The sequence below is a fragment of the Ruditapes philippinarum genome, unplaced genomic scaffold, assembly GCF_026571515.1.
Source record: "Ruditapes philippinarum isolate M1 unplaced genomic scaffold, ASM2657151v2 ctg96_1_1_1_1, whole genome shotgun sequence".
In the NCBI taxonomy this organism is placed as follows: Eukaryota; Metazoa; Mollusca; class Bivalvia; order Venerida; family Veneridae; genus Ruditapes; species Ruditapes philippinarum.
The window spans coordinates 182,985-196,994 of NW_026861771.1; the positions used below are offsets into that span (position 1 = coordinate 182,985).

Genomic DNA, 14,010 nt, shown 5'->3' on the forward strand with positions numbered 1-14,010 from the left:
GGTTTTCATCATGAGATAGTAACATTGTAGTACAACAGCAGCGACAACAAAATGATAGAATAAACCAACTACATATTACATCAGTAATAAAATGTCAGCAGCATGTTACATATCAATTTTAAGACACCAGGTTGTTCGAAACAAATATATGAATCGTATTTACTATTTTACTTTAAAGCTTTTTTACATAATAAAAGTATAATAATAATAATAATAATAATAATAATAATAATAATAATAATAATAATGATAATAATAATAATAATAATAATAATAATAATGCGATATACAAAGCATTCTAAAAACTGTGCCAAAATTGGGTCGATGGTCCTTCGTGAAGGACAACCAACCATCCATCATAAGATCGTAAAAAGCTCGTCAGTTAATTTAAATGGCCGTCAGCAGCAAGCAATCTGGAATAGGCGTGTGCATCGAGGGAAACAAGGGAAACAAGGTAAATACTTGAAAGTTCCATAGTCTGTTCATGAGAGATAATGTAATATGCAACACATTTTACGCCTCCTAGCGCCGCCTTAGAGTTATCCAATCCAAAATACTACAATGTTGGAATCAATGATAAAAATAAGCGCAACTGAGGTGAAGTATAGGACAACATTTTTACTGCTGGCACATAACATTGGACTTCTGTTGTCGTGAGTATATAAATCTGAAATTGTAAACGATTTCAATGTAGATATAACATACGGACAAACTGCGAGATTTGATAAAGATATACGAAGTCAATTGTTAAAGAGTAATTATAATGCTACAAGGTTGTATCGTCACTTTTCATTGGATAATCGTGACGTTTATATATTTTATATACACGGCTGCTGTCAATTTTCTAAGAAATCTCACTTTTTTCTATAAAAAAGGAATTTTGCTGTATTATAAATCTGTATAATAAATTCGTTATAAATATTCCTGCCAAGTTTTATGACCGTATATAAACAGTTGATTGCAATATAACTCTCGCCTAGCGGCTCGGGTTATATTTCGAAACAGACGTTTATATGGGGTCATATAACCTGTCGAAAATCTTTATAACTAATATTGAAAACAATCAAATAAGAAGAAAACATTCCGTGTATTTTTTTTAAAAGAAATAATGACTGACCCAAAATATCTTTTTTTTTAATTATTTAGGATAAATAAGTACAATTATTTGCATTTTAATGTTCTTTTGTCATCACGCGATATTATAATGATCCTCATATAGATAAATAAAATTGAAATAATAAAAAATGCATTTTGCTATATAGTACATTAAACAAAATATATTGACATCAGCTATTCGACCACCAATAAATACCAATTAGAAGTTATTGTTTATTAAACTACATATTTCTAAAAGCACAACCATTTAAAAATATACATAATTAAACGTTGTATAAAATCATGTCCATCAATTATGAATATAGTTTAAAAGCAGCCATTATTTTCACTATATTATTTAAACAAACGTTTTATTTTTAGTGAAAATTCTTAAGTCAATTTCTTTCAGTATTTTAACTACAGTCCATCGTTCTTAAATCAGCCAAATAACCAAAAATTACTCCTTAAACAATAAAGTAACACATAAACGTCTTGTGGCAATTTTTAGCGCTTTGAAAAATCTGTAAATTCGATTATCGCAAAGAGGCGGGACTTAACGCGCCTATTTATTCTACTGCCCAATAACCACGAAGTAAAAAGTCTGCTTTTGAGCCAATAAAGTAGTTCGCCTGTATCGGGTGACGCTTTCATGTTATTTGTTGGTTTCTTGTTATTTTGAATGACACCTGGCGATTTTGAGCTTCCGAATTGATGTCTAATGAATATAAAGTATTACAGTTATTATGTTGGTTTTGTCAACCACTAAAGGATGTATTTATGAAGACTTCTACACGTGGTTTAAATAGGGGTATCAGAGTGTCATTTTATCACTTGTTAGGCGGACTCGTAACAAAAAAGGTTAACTTTTAGTGGAATTTATATATTTTTTTGAAAGACTCAATTGTGAATTTACGTGAGCCATATTTTAGTTAATTAGTCAGTACAAATAAAATATTTGGAGCAAAAATAAGCGGATATACTTTATACGTGTTAAGTTAAACCTAAAATTAATATCGTTGACAATTACAATTATAAATATAGAAAATTTATTTAGCGTGTCAAGTCAGTAAAAATGAGTTCTATGGACATGCCGGACGATTTGTCGCCTGGTGGAAGCCTCTCCGACAGAGACTCGGATATGTCCAAGCACTGTGGTGACCACGTCAAGCGACCAATGAACGCTTTCATGGTTTGGTCTAGGGGTCAAAGACGCAAGATGGCACAAGAAAACCCGAAGATGCATAATTCAGAAATCAGTAAGCGTCTTGGTGCTGACTGGAAATTACTAACAGAGGAAGAAAAACGACCATTTATTGATGAAGCTAAACGACTCAGGTACAATTAAGAAAAATTAATATAAATGTTATTCAATAGAATAAGAAACCAATCATTGGTTAAGTATTTGCTGAAATATTTTTAGTTTAGCTGTTTAAACTTTTTGCATATTAGTTCAATACGCATTAAAAACCTCAGCCAAGTGGAAAATAGAAACTTTAATTAAGAAATTATCGAGATGGTATTAGAATGTATTTAACAAGTCTAGTTTACAGATAACTATTTCAAGCATGAATAATTGCTAATAATAAGTCACGTGCCTTTAATAATTTACAATTTACCGCTGTTAATTTTTTAGTAATTAAAGCTGTATAGATTTAAAACTCTTCTAAAAAGTTTAATGATCTAGATTCTATATCACTACTTGAAAGAAATAATAACAGATCTAATGCTCTACACTTTTAATTTATTCACGACTATTTTGTTTTATAAACGACTATTTTAATTAAATATAAATATTTTGTTTACAGGGCATTACACATGAAAGAACATCCTGATTACAAATACAGACCACGTAGAAAACCGAAATCTCTAATGAAGAAAGACAAATACGCATTTCCATTACCTCTAGTTCCCGGCTTCAATCCATTTAATGGACTGCATCCCACATATCCAACTTTCTCAACAAACCAAGCAGAAAATGCAATGAACCAGGCTATATTGAACGAGAAAATGCGAGCATTTCAACCTCCTACCAGTATACCTACAAGTTTATCATCACACCCGTTACTCTCTCATTTGGAAAACAGCAGCAAACTTGACACTTCTAGTTTACCTTTGCGGACATCTTTATCAGAACATATGTCGTCACAAATGACGTCATCGTTATACTCTCAATATCTTCAGGCGCAGAGCGCAGCGTTAAGTTCACTTCCTGCGCCTGCGCACACAGGACATCCTGGACAATATATTGTGCCATGCTGCCCGCCGTCTTACCTACCATCAAGTAGTGACGTTCATCGGCCTCTAGCTTATGTTCTGGTCAAACCGGAAGATCATTATCGGCACCCGGCTGTACTATAGTGCTCAAACTGATTTTGTATACAGTCATTGTGTAACAATAATGTTGTGTTTGGTGACGAAATCCCTCTTTTTTACGAGATTAATCGTGTGATCTCCATACTGTGCTTTTGGTGTGCTTTATATGAGTGTTATGACTAATTGGTCACAAAAATGTGCTTGACTTTAAAATAGATTTATATATATATAGTTCAGATATGATAAATGTGCTGTACTCATTAATGTTTCATATATTCGAAATTGGTGCATTTAAATGTAAGTAGTTCTTAAATGGTACAACTGTATACGTTTTTTTTATCATACATGGTTATTTAATTTTTTGTCCGTTTGTTATGTCTAAATTCAAATGAAACTCCTTGAAATCACTTTCAAACTAAATATAATTATTGGATCGGTTCTCTACAGTAAACACATTTCTTCAGAAAGGAAATTTTTGTTTACATGTTGTTTTTCAATAGAAATAGTTAAATACAATATTATTCATTATAAATACATATTAATTTCCTCCCCATTTGAAAACGAGATTAAACGCTTGAATAAGTAAGGCATAAAAATAGCATAAATTGCATGAAAAATATTCTCATATGAGACTTGTTCATCTTGTTTTAGCCCACTTTAAACCACAAAAAATGTCTCAGTTACCATTGTATTGATACAATTTTAAATTTATGTGTCAAAATAGAAGTGACATTATGCCCATCCAAGGGTATATTGTGAGTGAACATGTGAACGTGAAAGAAATTATATTTTCCCATAATTCCTTTCAATTTTTTTTATTTACTTCCCATGAACGATTAAAAACTCACATGGTTATATGAAATTTCTATAAATATCTATTGGAATTTACCCGTAACTTTCAATTTACAAAAAGAGTGCAACATTCAATTCAGCCCATCTTGACAATGAAAAAAGATTAGCATAATGTCACTGAAAGATGTTTAGAACAATGTTGCAAAGTTTGTTCTCGAGTCTTTTTACTGCATACATAAATAAGTGCTAATTGAGGGTCAAATCTGAGTTTTGTATTTTTGTTTAATGTAATTTAATTGATATTTTTTATTTTCATTTTTTCATTTTTTCCGTTTCATCGTCATTTTTTTATCGACCAATTGTGTTCACTACACTGGTTGTAAATTACGTACAAGACGAAAGAGAAATACATCTCTGACTACGTGTTATGTAAAGAAATGCTGTACGGTAAAGGTTTTTTTTCTGATTTCTTTTCTAAGTTCACTTCTCATCACATTTTATGAATAAATTGTTGTCTCAAAAGGGACTGAATCACTTGTAGGTAACCAACACGGCAATATGGTCTCAAATACCACGAGATAGTAAGAAAAGTTTTTTATTCGTTCAAAATATAGAATCCTATTTTTAAAATTTTATTTTTCACATCAAAATTATGAACAAGGTGCATTATTTCGTAAACTAAACAGCTCCCTTATACAATATGTACACATTAGAATCTTCTTATGATTTAATATATTTTTTATAATACTTAAACTATTTTAATTGTAAGGTATAACTACAACCGTCCCAAATGCCTAAAAAGCGGGTAACTGATAAGCCTACATATACGCACGTTTAATGATATATTGATTAAAGAAATAATGGGAATAAGACATGCACGTGCCAAGTTGGTAAATATTCATTCACCAGTCTTTATTTCTAGTTAAGTATTAAAATAATTTTTGTCCAATAGGATTGCAGGATTCGTAACTCATTTAACTGGGTAAATCGATAAACAATTGATGTAGCAAATCGACTTTTATTTAAAAAAAAAACAATTTCAAACACTATTGACCAATTAAATTTTGTAAATGCGTACTTATGAACATTAATCTATACATCTACATTTATTTCTTACATTTATACAGAATAAAAACAATCCGAGAAAGTCGTGAGTTATTAATTATTTAATCGTTGTTAAAGCGACATTTTGTTAATGGTAATTGCTATGTGATGTATTGGGTTCAGCTATAGCATTAGGCGCTAGCTAATATCCCGGTTGTTCTAATTGGATACATCGTTATTAAATGAACAGGTGAATCTGAATAATGAACAATTTTTATTCCGGCGAAATTAAGAAGAAAAAAAAACTTAATTCTAGAATATGCCCTATTGTTGATATCATTATATTTTCTTTATTCTCATTTATAAACTTAAACGTTGTGGTATTTTTCTTTTATCTGTGAAATTAAGAAAAGTTGTAAATTTAGATCTACAATTATTTTCTTTTTTTTATCAAAATTAATATACATTTTGTCAAGCTTTGTTTAGAGATTGTGTCATGTAAAATATATGTGTTAAAAAGTATACTTTGTTGAAATATTGAATGGCAAGAAATTTATGTCTGCATTTTAAATGTTTATTGAATCTTGTTTTAGAATATTTTTTGTTATTTTTCTCAATTTGCTAAAACAAAATAAAGAATCTGGAAATATACAAAACTTTGCTATGTATTTATAGACCTTTGAAGAACGCAATTGAAAAGGGTGCCAGGTATCGTTCCCTCACGTTATCCCATGTTTGTATTTTCACTATGAAATTTTATCCCTAGTTCGATATATATAACTATTGGCAAATCCGCCCTCCCACATTTATTGACCAAAGAAGAAAACTTCTACTATTTAGAATTATGGCACATACTTTTATCTACATATAAAAAAATGTAGATTAAAATAAAAGTTACACGTATATCTGGCCACAGTTTTAGCTTTCAATATTTCTGTTCCTCCTCTCCTTTCCTCTAATTCTCGGTTTAAACATGACATAAATAAGATTTGTTACTTTAAGTCTGGTAACATTTAAGTCCCAGCTTGATTATATTTACTCGTACAAACGTACTATTTCTAACATATTCGAGGGTAGTAATTTATGTTTGCAAAAAACACTTTGTTTTAATAAAAGAACATTCTGTCTGTGCCAAAATCGTATCACTTTAGGTTAGAGGTTAAAAATGCTAAAACCTATAAAAGGAAGATAAGTTATTCCTATAGGCAGGCTCTTCTCTTGTAGATATAGCATTCTTTTTATGTATTGTATTCTAGGCTTAATGAGGGTCCATTCGCCCTTTCAGGCACTGAGGAGTACGGACCTCGGACATGTCACCATTCACGTCCTTAAAGGATATTATCTTCCAAAAAGTGACCTATAAATTTTGAATTCAGTAATTCACTGAATTAAACTAAATATGTATTCGAGTGGATTTTATATAAAGCATTCGGTGCACCTCAGATTATTTATAATGATTATATTTTACCGATGTGAGACGGAAAAGTCCGAACCATTTCGGTCGATTCCGTAGATGGTATTTACTGAAAGCTTGACTTTAGATTCTTTTTTTTTTAAATTAAAACTGAAAACTTCTTGACATTTTTTATACATCTTAAGCTGATGAAAGGTGTTAGTCGATTATTCTCTTATGAATATTCCTTTGATCGTTATGAATCTAGACACAAAGTTTAATCACTGCAGAATACTAGTAAAATAAAGTGTTTTAGAAAAAAAATATTTCTAAAGAAAAACAAAGAAAAAATGAATTTCTAGGGATAAATAATTCAGTTTTTGAGTTTTTGTCTTTTAATGATGAATGAACATTACTGACTGAGGCATAAACTATGGAAATAAAAAATAGCATTTCAATATTCTATTAATAATATACAATTCTTAATTTAACTTAACGTTCTATCTGTTTTAAAGTCGTTTTTATAATGCCACGCCACTTTGAATAAACTTTAAAATCGTCCATGCATTACTAAAATGAATTAAAAATTATAAAATATTAAATTTGACTTCGCGATTCTCCCTCGCGTGCTTAATTTTCAGCATGTGATTTTTTTTTACTTTCGGAGCGCAAAGGACATGTACAGATTCTATAATATTTTAGCGAAACGTTAAATAATTAACGAAAAGAAATAAAAGAAAATCACAAGTGATTTAAATCATATTAGAACGGCATCCTGCCCGTCAATCACGTCTGAACAGTCACGGACATAATTCTCTCATTAGATTGACAATATATTCTGAACACTACTTCATATTTTATTTACACATTAAAACTGGTATAAAACATATAATTCAAGTTTGAAATATTTAATGGCGGATAAAACACCATGGCACTTAGACAGTCTGACCAAGCTCTTTACCATTGGCAGCTTATTGTAGTTTGTTTAGTGAACTCAACCGGATGGTCTGACAAAGGAAAATCCATTGCAAAAAGTAAGAAAGTTAAGGGTTAAAAAGTATCGTGCCTGTGATCTGATGAAATGTTTTTGTGTCGTTAAATTGTTAAAAAATAAAAATAGATAGCCTGTTTCATAAGTACAGCACTGTTTGTCCAATACATTGCTTAAGCATATTCAGCTAGGAACAACGATAACGTTGAGCAGTGATTAAAGAAGCTATTTTGCATGGAAAATTGACAGAGTGTCCCCTAGGTAGTGACTCTTTTTAACCGCCCTTTTACTAGTCGATTATGTTGCGTTGGAAATAAATTGATAAAATGTCTCTGATTTTTGTAAGAATGAGTAGGTATACTTGAACCTCTTGTGTACATACATTATGTATTACATCTCGTATTATTGGATAGATGTATAATTTAACAACAAATAAAATGTTGAATTAAAATTGAATTGTAAAAACTCACCGATTACTTGACAGATAAATAAATATATTCAAGAAGATACAGATTACAGCTTCACGATACCCAAACATATATCTTTTCTATCATTATTTAATCTTTGGGTAAGATAAATCAATTTTGAAACGAAACAAATCACAGTTTTGGCGTTTGTGTCCCATTTGAGTTAAGATATATTACTATTAAGAATTCGATAATTTGACTTCGTGAGATTATTTCTTTATTTTATGACTCACACTAACTGTACACACCTACACTTATTGTAAACACTTACGCTAACTGTAAACACTTTACATTAATTGTACACACTTACTCTAGCTGTACACATAAAATTTACACTTACTGTACAAACTTACACCAAGTGTACACACTTACATTTACTGTACACGATTACACTTACTGTTCACACATTACACTAACTGTACACAAAATGTACATAATTACGCTAGCTATACCCACATACACTAAAAGTACACACACTAACTGTACACATTTACACAAAATGTCAGAATTTAACACACTTGCAGTAACTGTACACACACGTACTGTACAAACTAACACCGACTATACATACTTACACTAACTTTACACACTTACAATAAATGTACACAATTACACTAAATGTACACACTTACACTAAATGTACAAACCTTACACTGTGAAAGTAAAGAGTTTATAGTATATGAGAGTTGCAAGTAACTTTAAGTATTATATGTATTATATGTTATCAACATAATCAGTAAAACGTTATCAATCTAAAAAATAGTTGTTTTTTATTGTTCTCTCTGCTAATAATGATTTATTAACCCATTACGTTATATACACGCCTTTTAACGCCCTTTTCACCCCCCCCCCCTTTTGTTGTCTCAAATGGTGAAAAAATGCCTTATTTAGGCCCCCAACACTTGTTTTTGTTTGAATAATGTTGTTAAAAAAAGTGACCTCTTTTTCGGCGCGGCCCTCAAACCAATAGATACATCAGGGGGTTGCCAGAAGGGGGATGTGCCCCCTTCTGTTTGGGGGGTTGAAGGGGCGGAGTCCCCCTCATCGCCAAGAAAATTTTTAACTTGTGAGAGGCTATAAATGACCCCAGATTGATCATAAGGTAACGTGTAACCAACGCTGAAAAGCATTTGACTCTATCTCAATCCATTGAGAAGTTGCAGCACTTTGAAATCAATTTTGATGGAAAAATCAACGCAAAATAGTGTTTTTTGGCAATTTTGAGATGTCCCCTCGTTGCCATGGTAACAGAACATTTAAGCCTGAGCATGTTGTTGCAAGGGCAATGGTCCAGTCAACATTTGTGCCAAGTTTGAATAGTGTTGAAGCAGTTTTGATAGTATTATAGCAATTTGAAATTGTAACGGGAGACTTTTCAATGAAAACAGCCATTTTTCACAAAATGCTCATGAAGTAATGGGTTAAATAAGATAATTATAACACTAATTTCTTTATGTTTTGTAGCAATAAATAAAAATTTAAATATAAAATGATTCTACAATATTAAAAAGGTACTTTAACTATGTGTGTGTGTGGTGTTTTTTTTTAATTCATATTAAAAACGTTATAAAGGAATTGATCACTTTGATATAAAATGGCGGTTTATAAATCGACATTTTGATATGGTCGAAAATTAATGTTGTTAATCCTGACATTTCAGAAGAAAGTGTTCGATGGAAAATTCTTAAAAATGGCGGAAGAAAATCAGTGTGATGTTTTATCATCATTTTTTTATTCGTCCCTTTCGCCATCGTTGCTGTATGGACCTCCACGTATTAAAAAAAGGCACAAGAAGAAAATATGGCTGATTAATGTACCTCCATTATGGCTATTGTAACATAATTTGATCCCATCTATTTTATTAAAAACAGAAGTAAAAAATGAATTATTACCCTTTTATGCTACTTTTTTTATTTAAGCACTTATAATTGAAAAAATCAGCACTGAAAATCTCATATTGACTAACTTATAAAAAGCTCTTTATTCAAGTTATTCTGGTCCTTAAATTTCCTTATTCTTTTTTGCAAAGAGCTTAATTACTTCAGATTATTTTAATAAGTTACCTTTCTTTAACACATTAATAAAAAGAAGAGGAAAAAAGTCAGTGGTCAATAAATCATCGTTGCTATGCGCAGATGTTTTAACCCTTAGCAACAATGGTGCATTGATAGAAACTAACAAAAAATACCTGTAATTTTAGACATAATTCAGTTCGATAAAAAAAACTTCCTTTCATTGCATTAAGACCATTCGTTATTATCTAACATTATTCTATAACTAAATTCTATACTTAATCATAAAGAATATCAACAGAGCTTTGTATTTGCTATTAAAACACAAGTGGTGCCTTAATATATCAACCTTGCAAAAACAAGAAAACAGTCATAAAGAACAAATAAATTAAAAGCTTAATTAAAATAAGATTGATATCTTGTGTGGTCAGCTGTTTAACTATATAACAGTTTTTTAAGAAAAATAAAACAAGGAAGAAGTTCATCATTAATCCATAAACTATCACCTTTTCATTTACAAACAATTAAGCTTTTAAATCATACAGAAAATCTCAGAAACCTTTCATTCATGCCATTCAATACAAAATTATCCGAACTTTTTTCTCTTACTTATTTGTCCAGAAACACAATCTTGAATAATAAGAAAGATTGTTAAACACATGTGATTTTTTTTTCTCCAATCATGATTTATATTTTCCTCCTCGTCCAATGGTATTTTTTATATTTTTTTATTTCATTTTGTTTATTTTTTTTTCGTTTTATTTTCCATTTAATTTATTTTATTTTTATATATATATGTTTTTATTTTATCTCATTTTATTTATTTATTTATTTATTTATTTATTTATTTATTTATTTATTTATTTATTTATTTATTTATTTATTTATTTATTTATTTATTTATTTATTTATTTATTTATTTATTTATTTATTTTATTTTATTTATTTCATTTGTTTTATCTTATTTCATTTTTAAAATTTTATTTTATTTTAGCCACAAAACCGGCCCAAAATTATAGTAGTCTGCAGCACGTCCATAGATTAATGCTAATTTTAAGGAAGTTTAGCACTTGTGATATTTGAACTAGTAAAGATATTGTAAAGTGGACAAATAAAGTAGTCTTAATTACCATAGGACGCAGACAATCCACAAAACACTATGTCCGTACGTACATGTATGTATGCACGGAAATCGACTCCTATGTATAATGATATACAATTAACAGCATGGAAAATAACGAATTTTGTATCAAAATTTCAAGTTTGATGAATTCATACTCTGATATTTTTCATGTTTGATTCACCTTAAGTAAATCAGGATTTTGTTTAACAGTCATACTGAAAATTCAATCTCTTAATGCAACTGACGCTGTAGATTTTAACTCAGACATAAGACAAAAAGTAGGAAATTGTACATAATTCTGCAGTCACCTGGCTTTAGCCAAATTTATGTTACTGAGTGTCTACGTTAAAAGCTTGTCTACCACTATATAATGATAAAGCCTTATCACTTTCACTGTTTCTAGAACTTTGTTTGGAATTTCTGATTTTATATTATTGTACAATTAAAATGTCATTGCCTTCCTCAACTGACATATATTATAACAATTTGCTATAGCAATTTGGTTAAAATCACCATTTTCCCAAAGATATGCCATTTTCCACTTTTAAGTAATCGCCACTTTGCCAAGAAAACGCAATTATTAATTGACGTAGATATATAATTTTTGCAAGATTAAGTGCTATGCTATTTTAATTGTATTTTTGATATCTTGACCATCGTTTTCATATTTGTAAATGATTTAAGATATTTTCAATTTTGTACACTTCATTAAGAAATATTGTCATATCTGGTCTCAATATTTATGAAATAAAGGTATAGATCAAAAGATAGCATACATTTGATCAAAATTTTTTCATATCAGAAATTTCTTTTGTGTGTATATATATAATAGGGATGGATCCTTAAGTTGCAGACTTTTGATATTTGTAAATTCATTTTTGCCTTTGAATTCTTGAATATCTAAATAGAACACCATTACAGCCGACTCCGCAAAACGTTTAGTCAGACTCATGTACAGTCTAAAACAATTGAGTTGATCCGGCAACAGATACAAAAAAAGAAAGAATGCCAAAGAGATGAGTTGTGGACAGCATTTATGCAAGAATATGACTTTAAGAAGTTCAAACAGCAATGACAGACCAAATATCCGAATCTTATAATTGAACTACCCCATCCACTTACGAATTTGAACTTGGCTATCAATAAACCCAACGAACGACTCGCACTTTGCGCCACAATCCTAGCTGCACCATTAAAATTGATATTCTTTACATGCTAACCTAAATTACTTATGATTTGTATATATACCATGTCCAATTAGAAGACAAAGTTTGATCTTGTACTAGATTCTGGACGAAAATACACAATGTTATTGTTGCATGTATTTATAGACATTGTCATTTGTACTACACCGATCGTGTATACCATTTAATATACTAGTACATTATAAGTCATTTTCATTTTCCGCATGTTACACAACATCATCAACACACAAAAGCATACAAACAAGTAAGAGGAGATTAAAAAAAATCTGTAAAATTATCAAAGGTGAAAATTAGATACCAATACAAACAAGCAGTTACATCAAAGTGTTGAAATGTACAGTATAATTATTATGTTGTAAGTAAACAAAAACTGTGTGTACATTTTGGATTATGAACGTTTAATTGAAGCCTGTGACTATATGGTAAAGGCCAACTATGCCTCGGAAATGCTTTCATTTTTATTTATTTCTTTTTTAATTTTTGGTAATTTGTTACAGTTTCTAAAAATACTCATTTGCCACATAGATGAACTAGCTTTTGCTTCTTTTGCTCTTTTTGCAATTGGTATAACTATAGTGAGTTTGTATTTTGTATGGAAATCTAGTAAAAGTGTGACCCCATCGGAAGCATTAATCACAACAATTTTACATGAAAATTGCAGACTCGGTTTGATTGAGTCTGTACATGAGGGATAATGAAAAAATGAAACATCCCTCCCTCAAAATACTACTTTGTTTACATTATGCTACCTTAATTACACACTACTGTACGTTCATCCTACTTTCTTCAGTTGTTTAACTTTAAATATGCTCTCTAAATCCATTATTAAAACATTATTACATGTTTGAGATTTCTAAGAATTTTAAAAAAAATACATGTATTTCTAAGCCATAATTTGCTTTAAACTTCTGTGTGTTTATTTGCATGACATTGCAGCAGTTCAACCCTTTTTGGAATAATAAGACTGCTTCTTTTACATACTTAGCATATCATGAAACTTTTTTCTAAAGTTACAATTCAAATTGTTTATTGAATATCTATGAAACTAAAATTAGTTTCTTAAATCTGTTCAAAATAGCAGAAGAAGATGATATGAAAGTTATATATTTCTTCATAACAAAAAGGAAACGTCAAAAAAGTGGAAATCGGACAAAGTTCGGTTTTTTCTTCTTACTTTCTTCTTCATTTCGCCACGCAGAAAGTGTATTACATTGTGTTTTCGCGTACAACATATATAATTGTGTCTGTAATGCAAAGTTTTGCACATAAGTGACATAACACAAAAAAACACTAAAAATAAAATTGCAGTTTTAAATTATCTTAAATCACATTTCAAATCGTTAGATTGTCACATTGTATACTGTGTTATATCATTTAAGACATAAGAGCCAATAAATTACTGCCTGGGTCTAGAAAAGTTCAAAAACTCGGAAAAACCTCAATACACGGAAAGTCTGTAAATATGTAGCGATTCCTAGCGTATCACGGTTTGTCTAGTGCTACTTTGTCATTGTAACTGAAGGTTTGTACAAGATGGTCGAGTTTGCCTTTTTTTTAATAATATTTACTTATTCG

The 14,010-nt window shown here is 30.0% G+C and overlaps 1 protein-coding gene across 1 annotated transcript; it reads left to right on the top strand.

Annotated features, from left to right (window-relative positions):
• The first annotated feature begins 1,835 nt into the window (after window positions 1-1,835).
• On the top strand, window positions 1,836-3,940 carry LOC132716782 (transcription factor Sox-14-like). Its single transcript, XM_060700118.1, has 2 exons — window positions 1,836-2,430; window positions 2,901-3,940. The coding sequence occupies exons 1-2, from the start codon at window positions 2,168-2,170 to the stop codon at window positions 3,451-3,453; spliced, it is 816 nt and encodes a 271-aa protein (XP_060556101.1). The 5' UTR covers window positions 1,836-2,167; the 3' UTR covers window positions 3,454-3,940.
• Window positions 3,941-14,010: the final 10,070 nt, after the last annotated feature.

Excerpts from the sequence above, each read along its gene's own strand:
- LOC132716782 (XM_060700118.1), top strand. The coding sequence starts at position 2,168 with ATGAGTTCTATGGACATGCCGGACGATTTGTCGCCTGGTGGAAGCCTC. Across the intron at positions 2,431-2,900 it reads GATGAAGCTAAACGACTCAG|GGCATTACACATGAAAGAAC; the intron begins GTACAATTAAGA and ends TTTTGTTTACAG.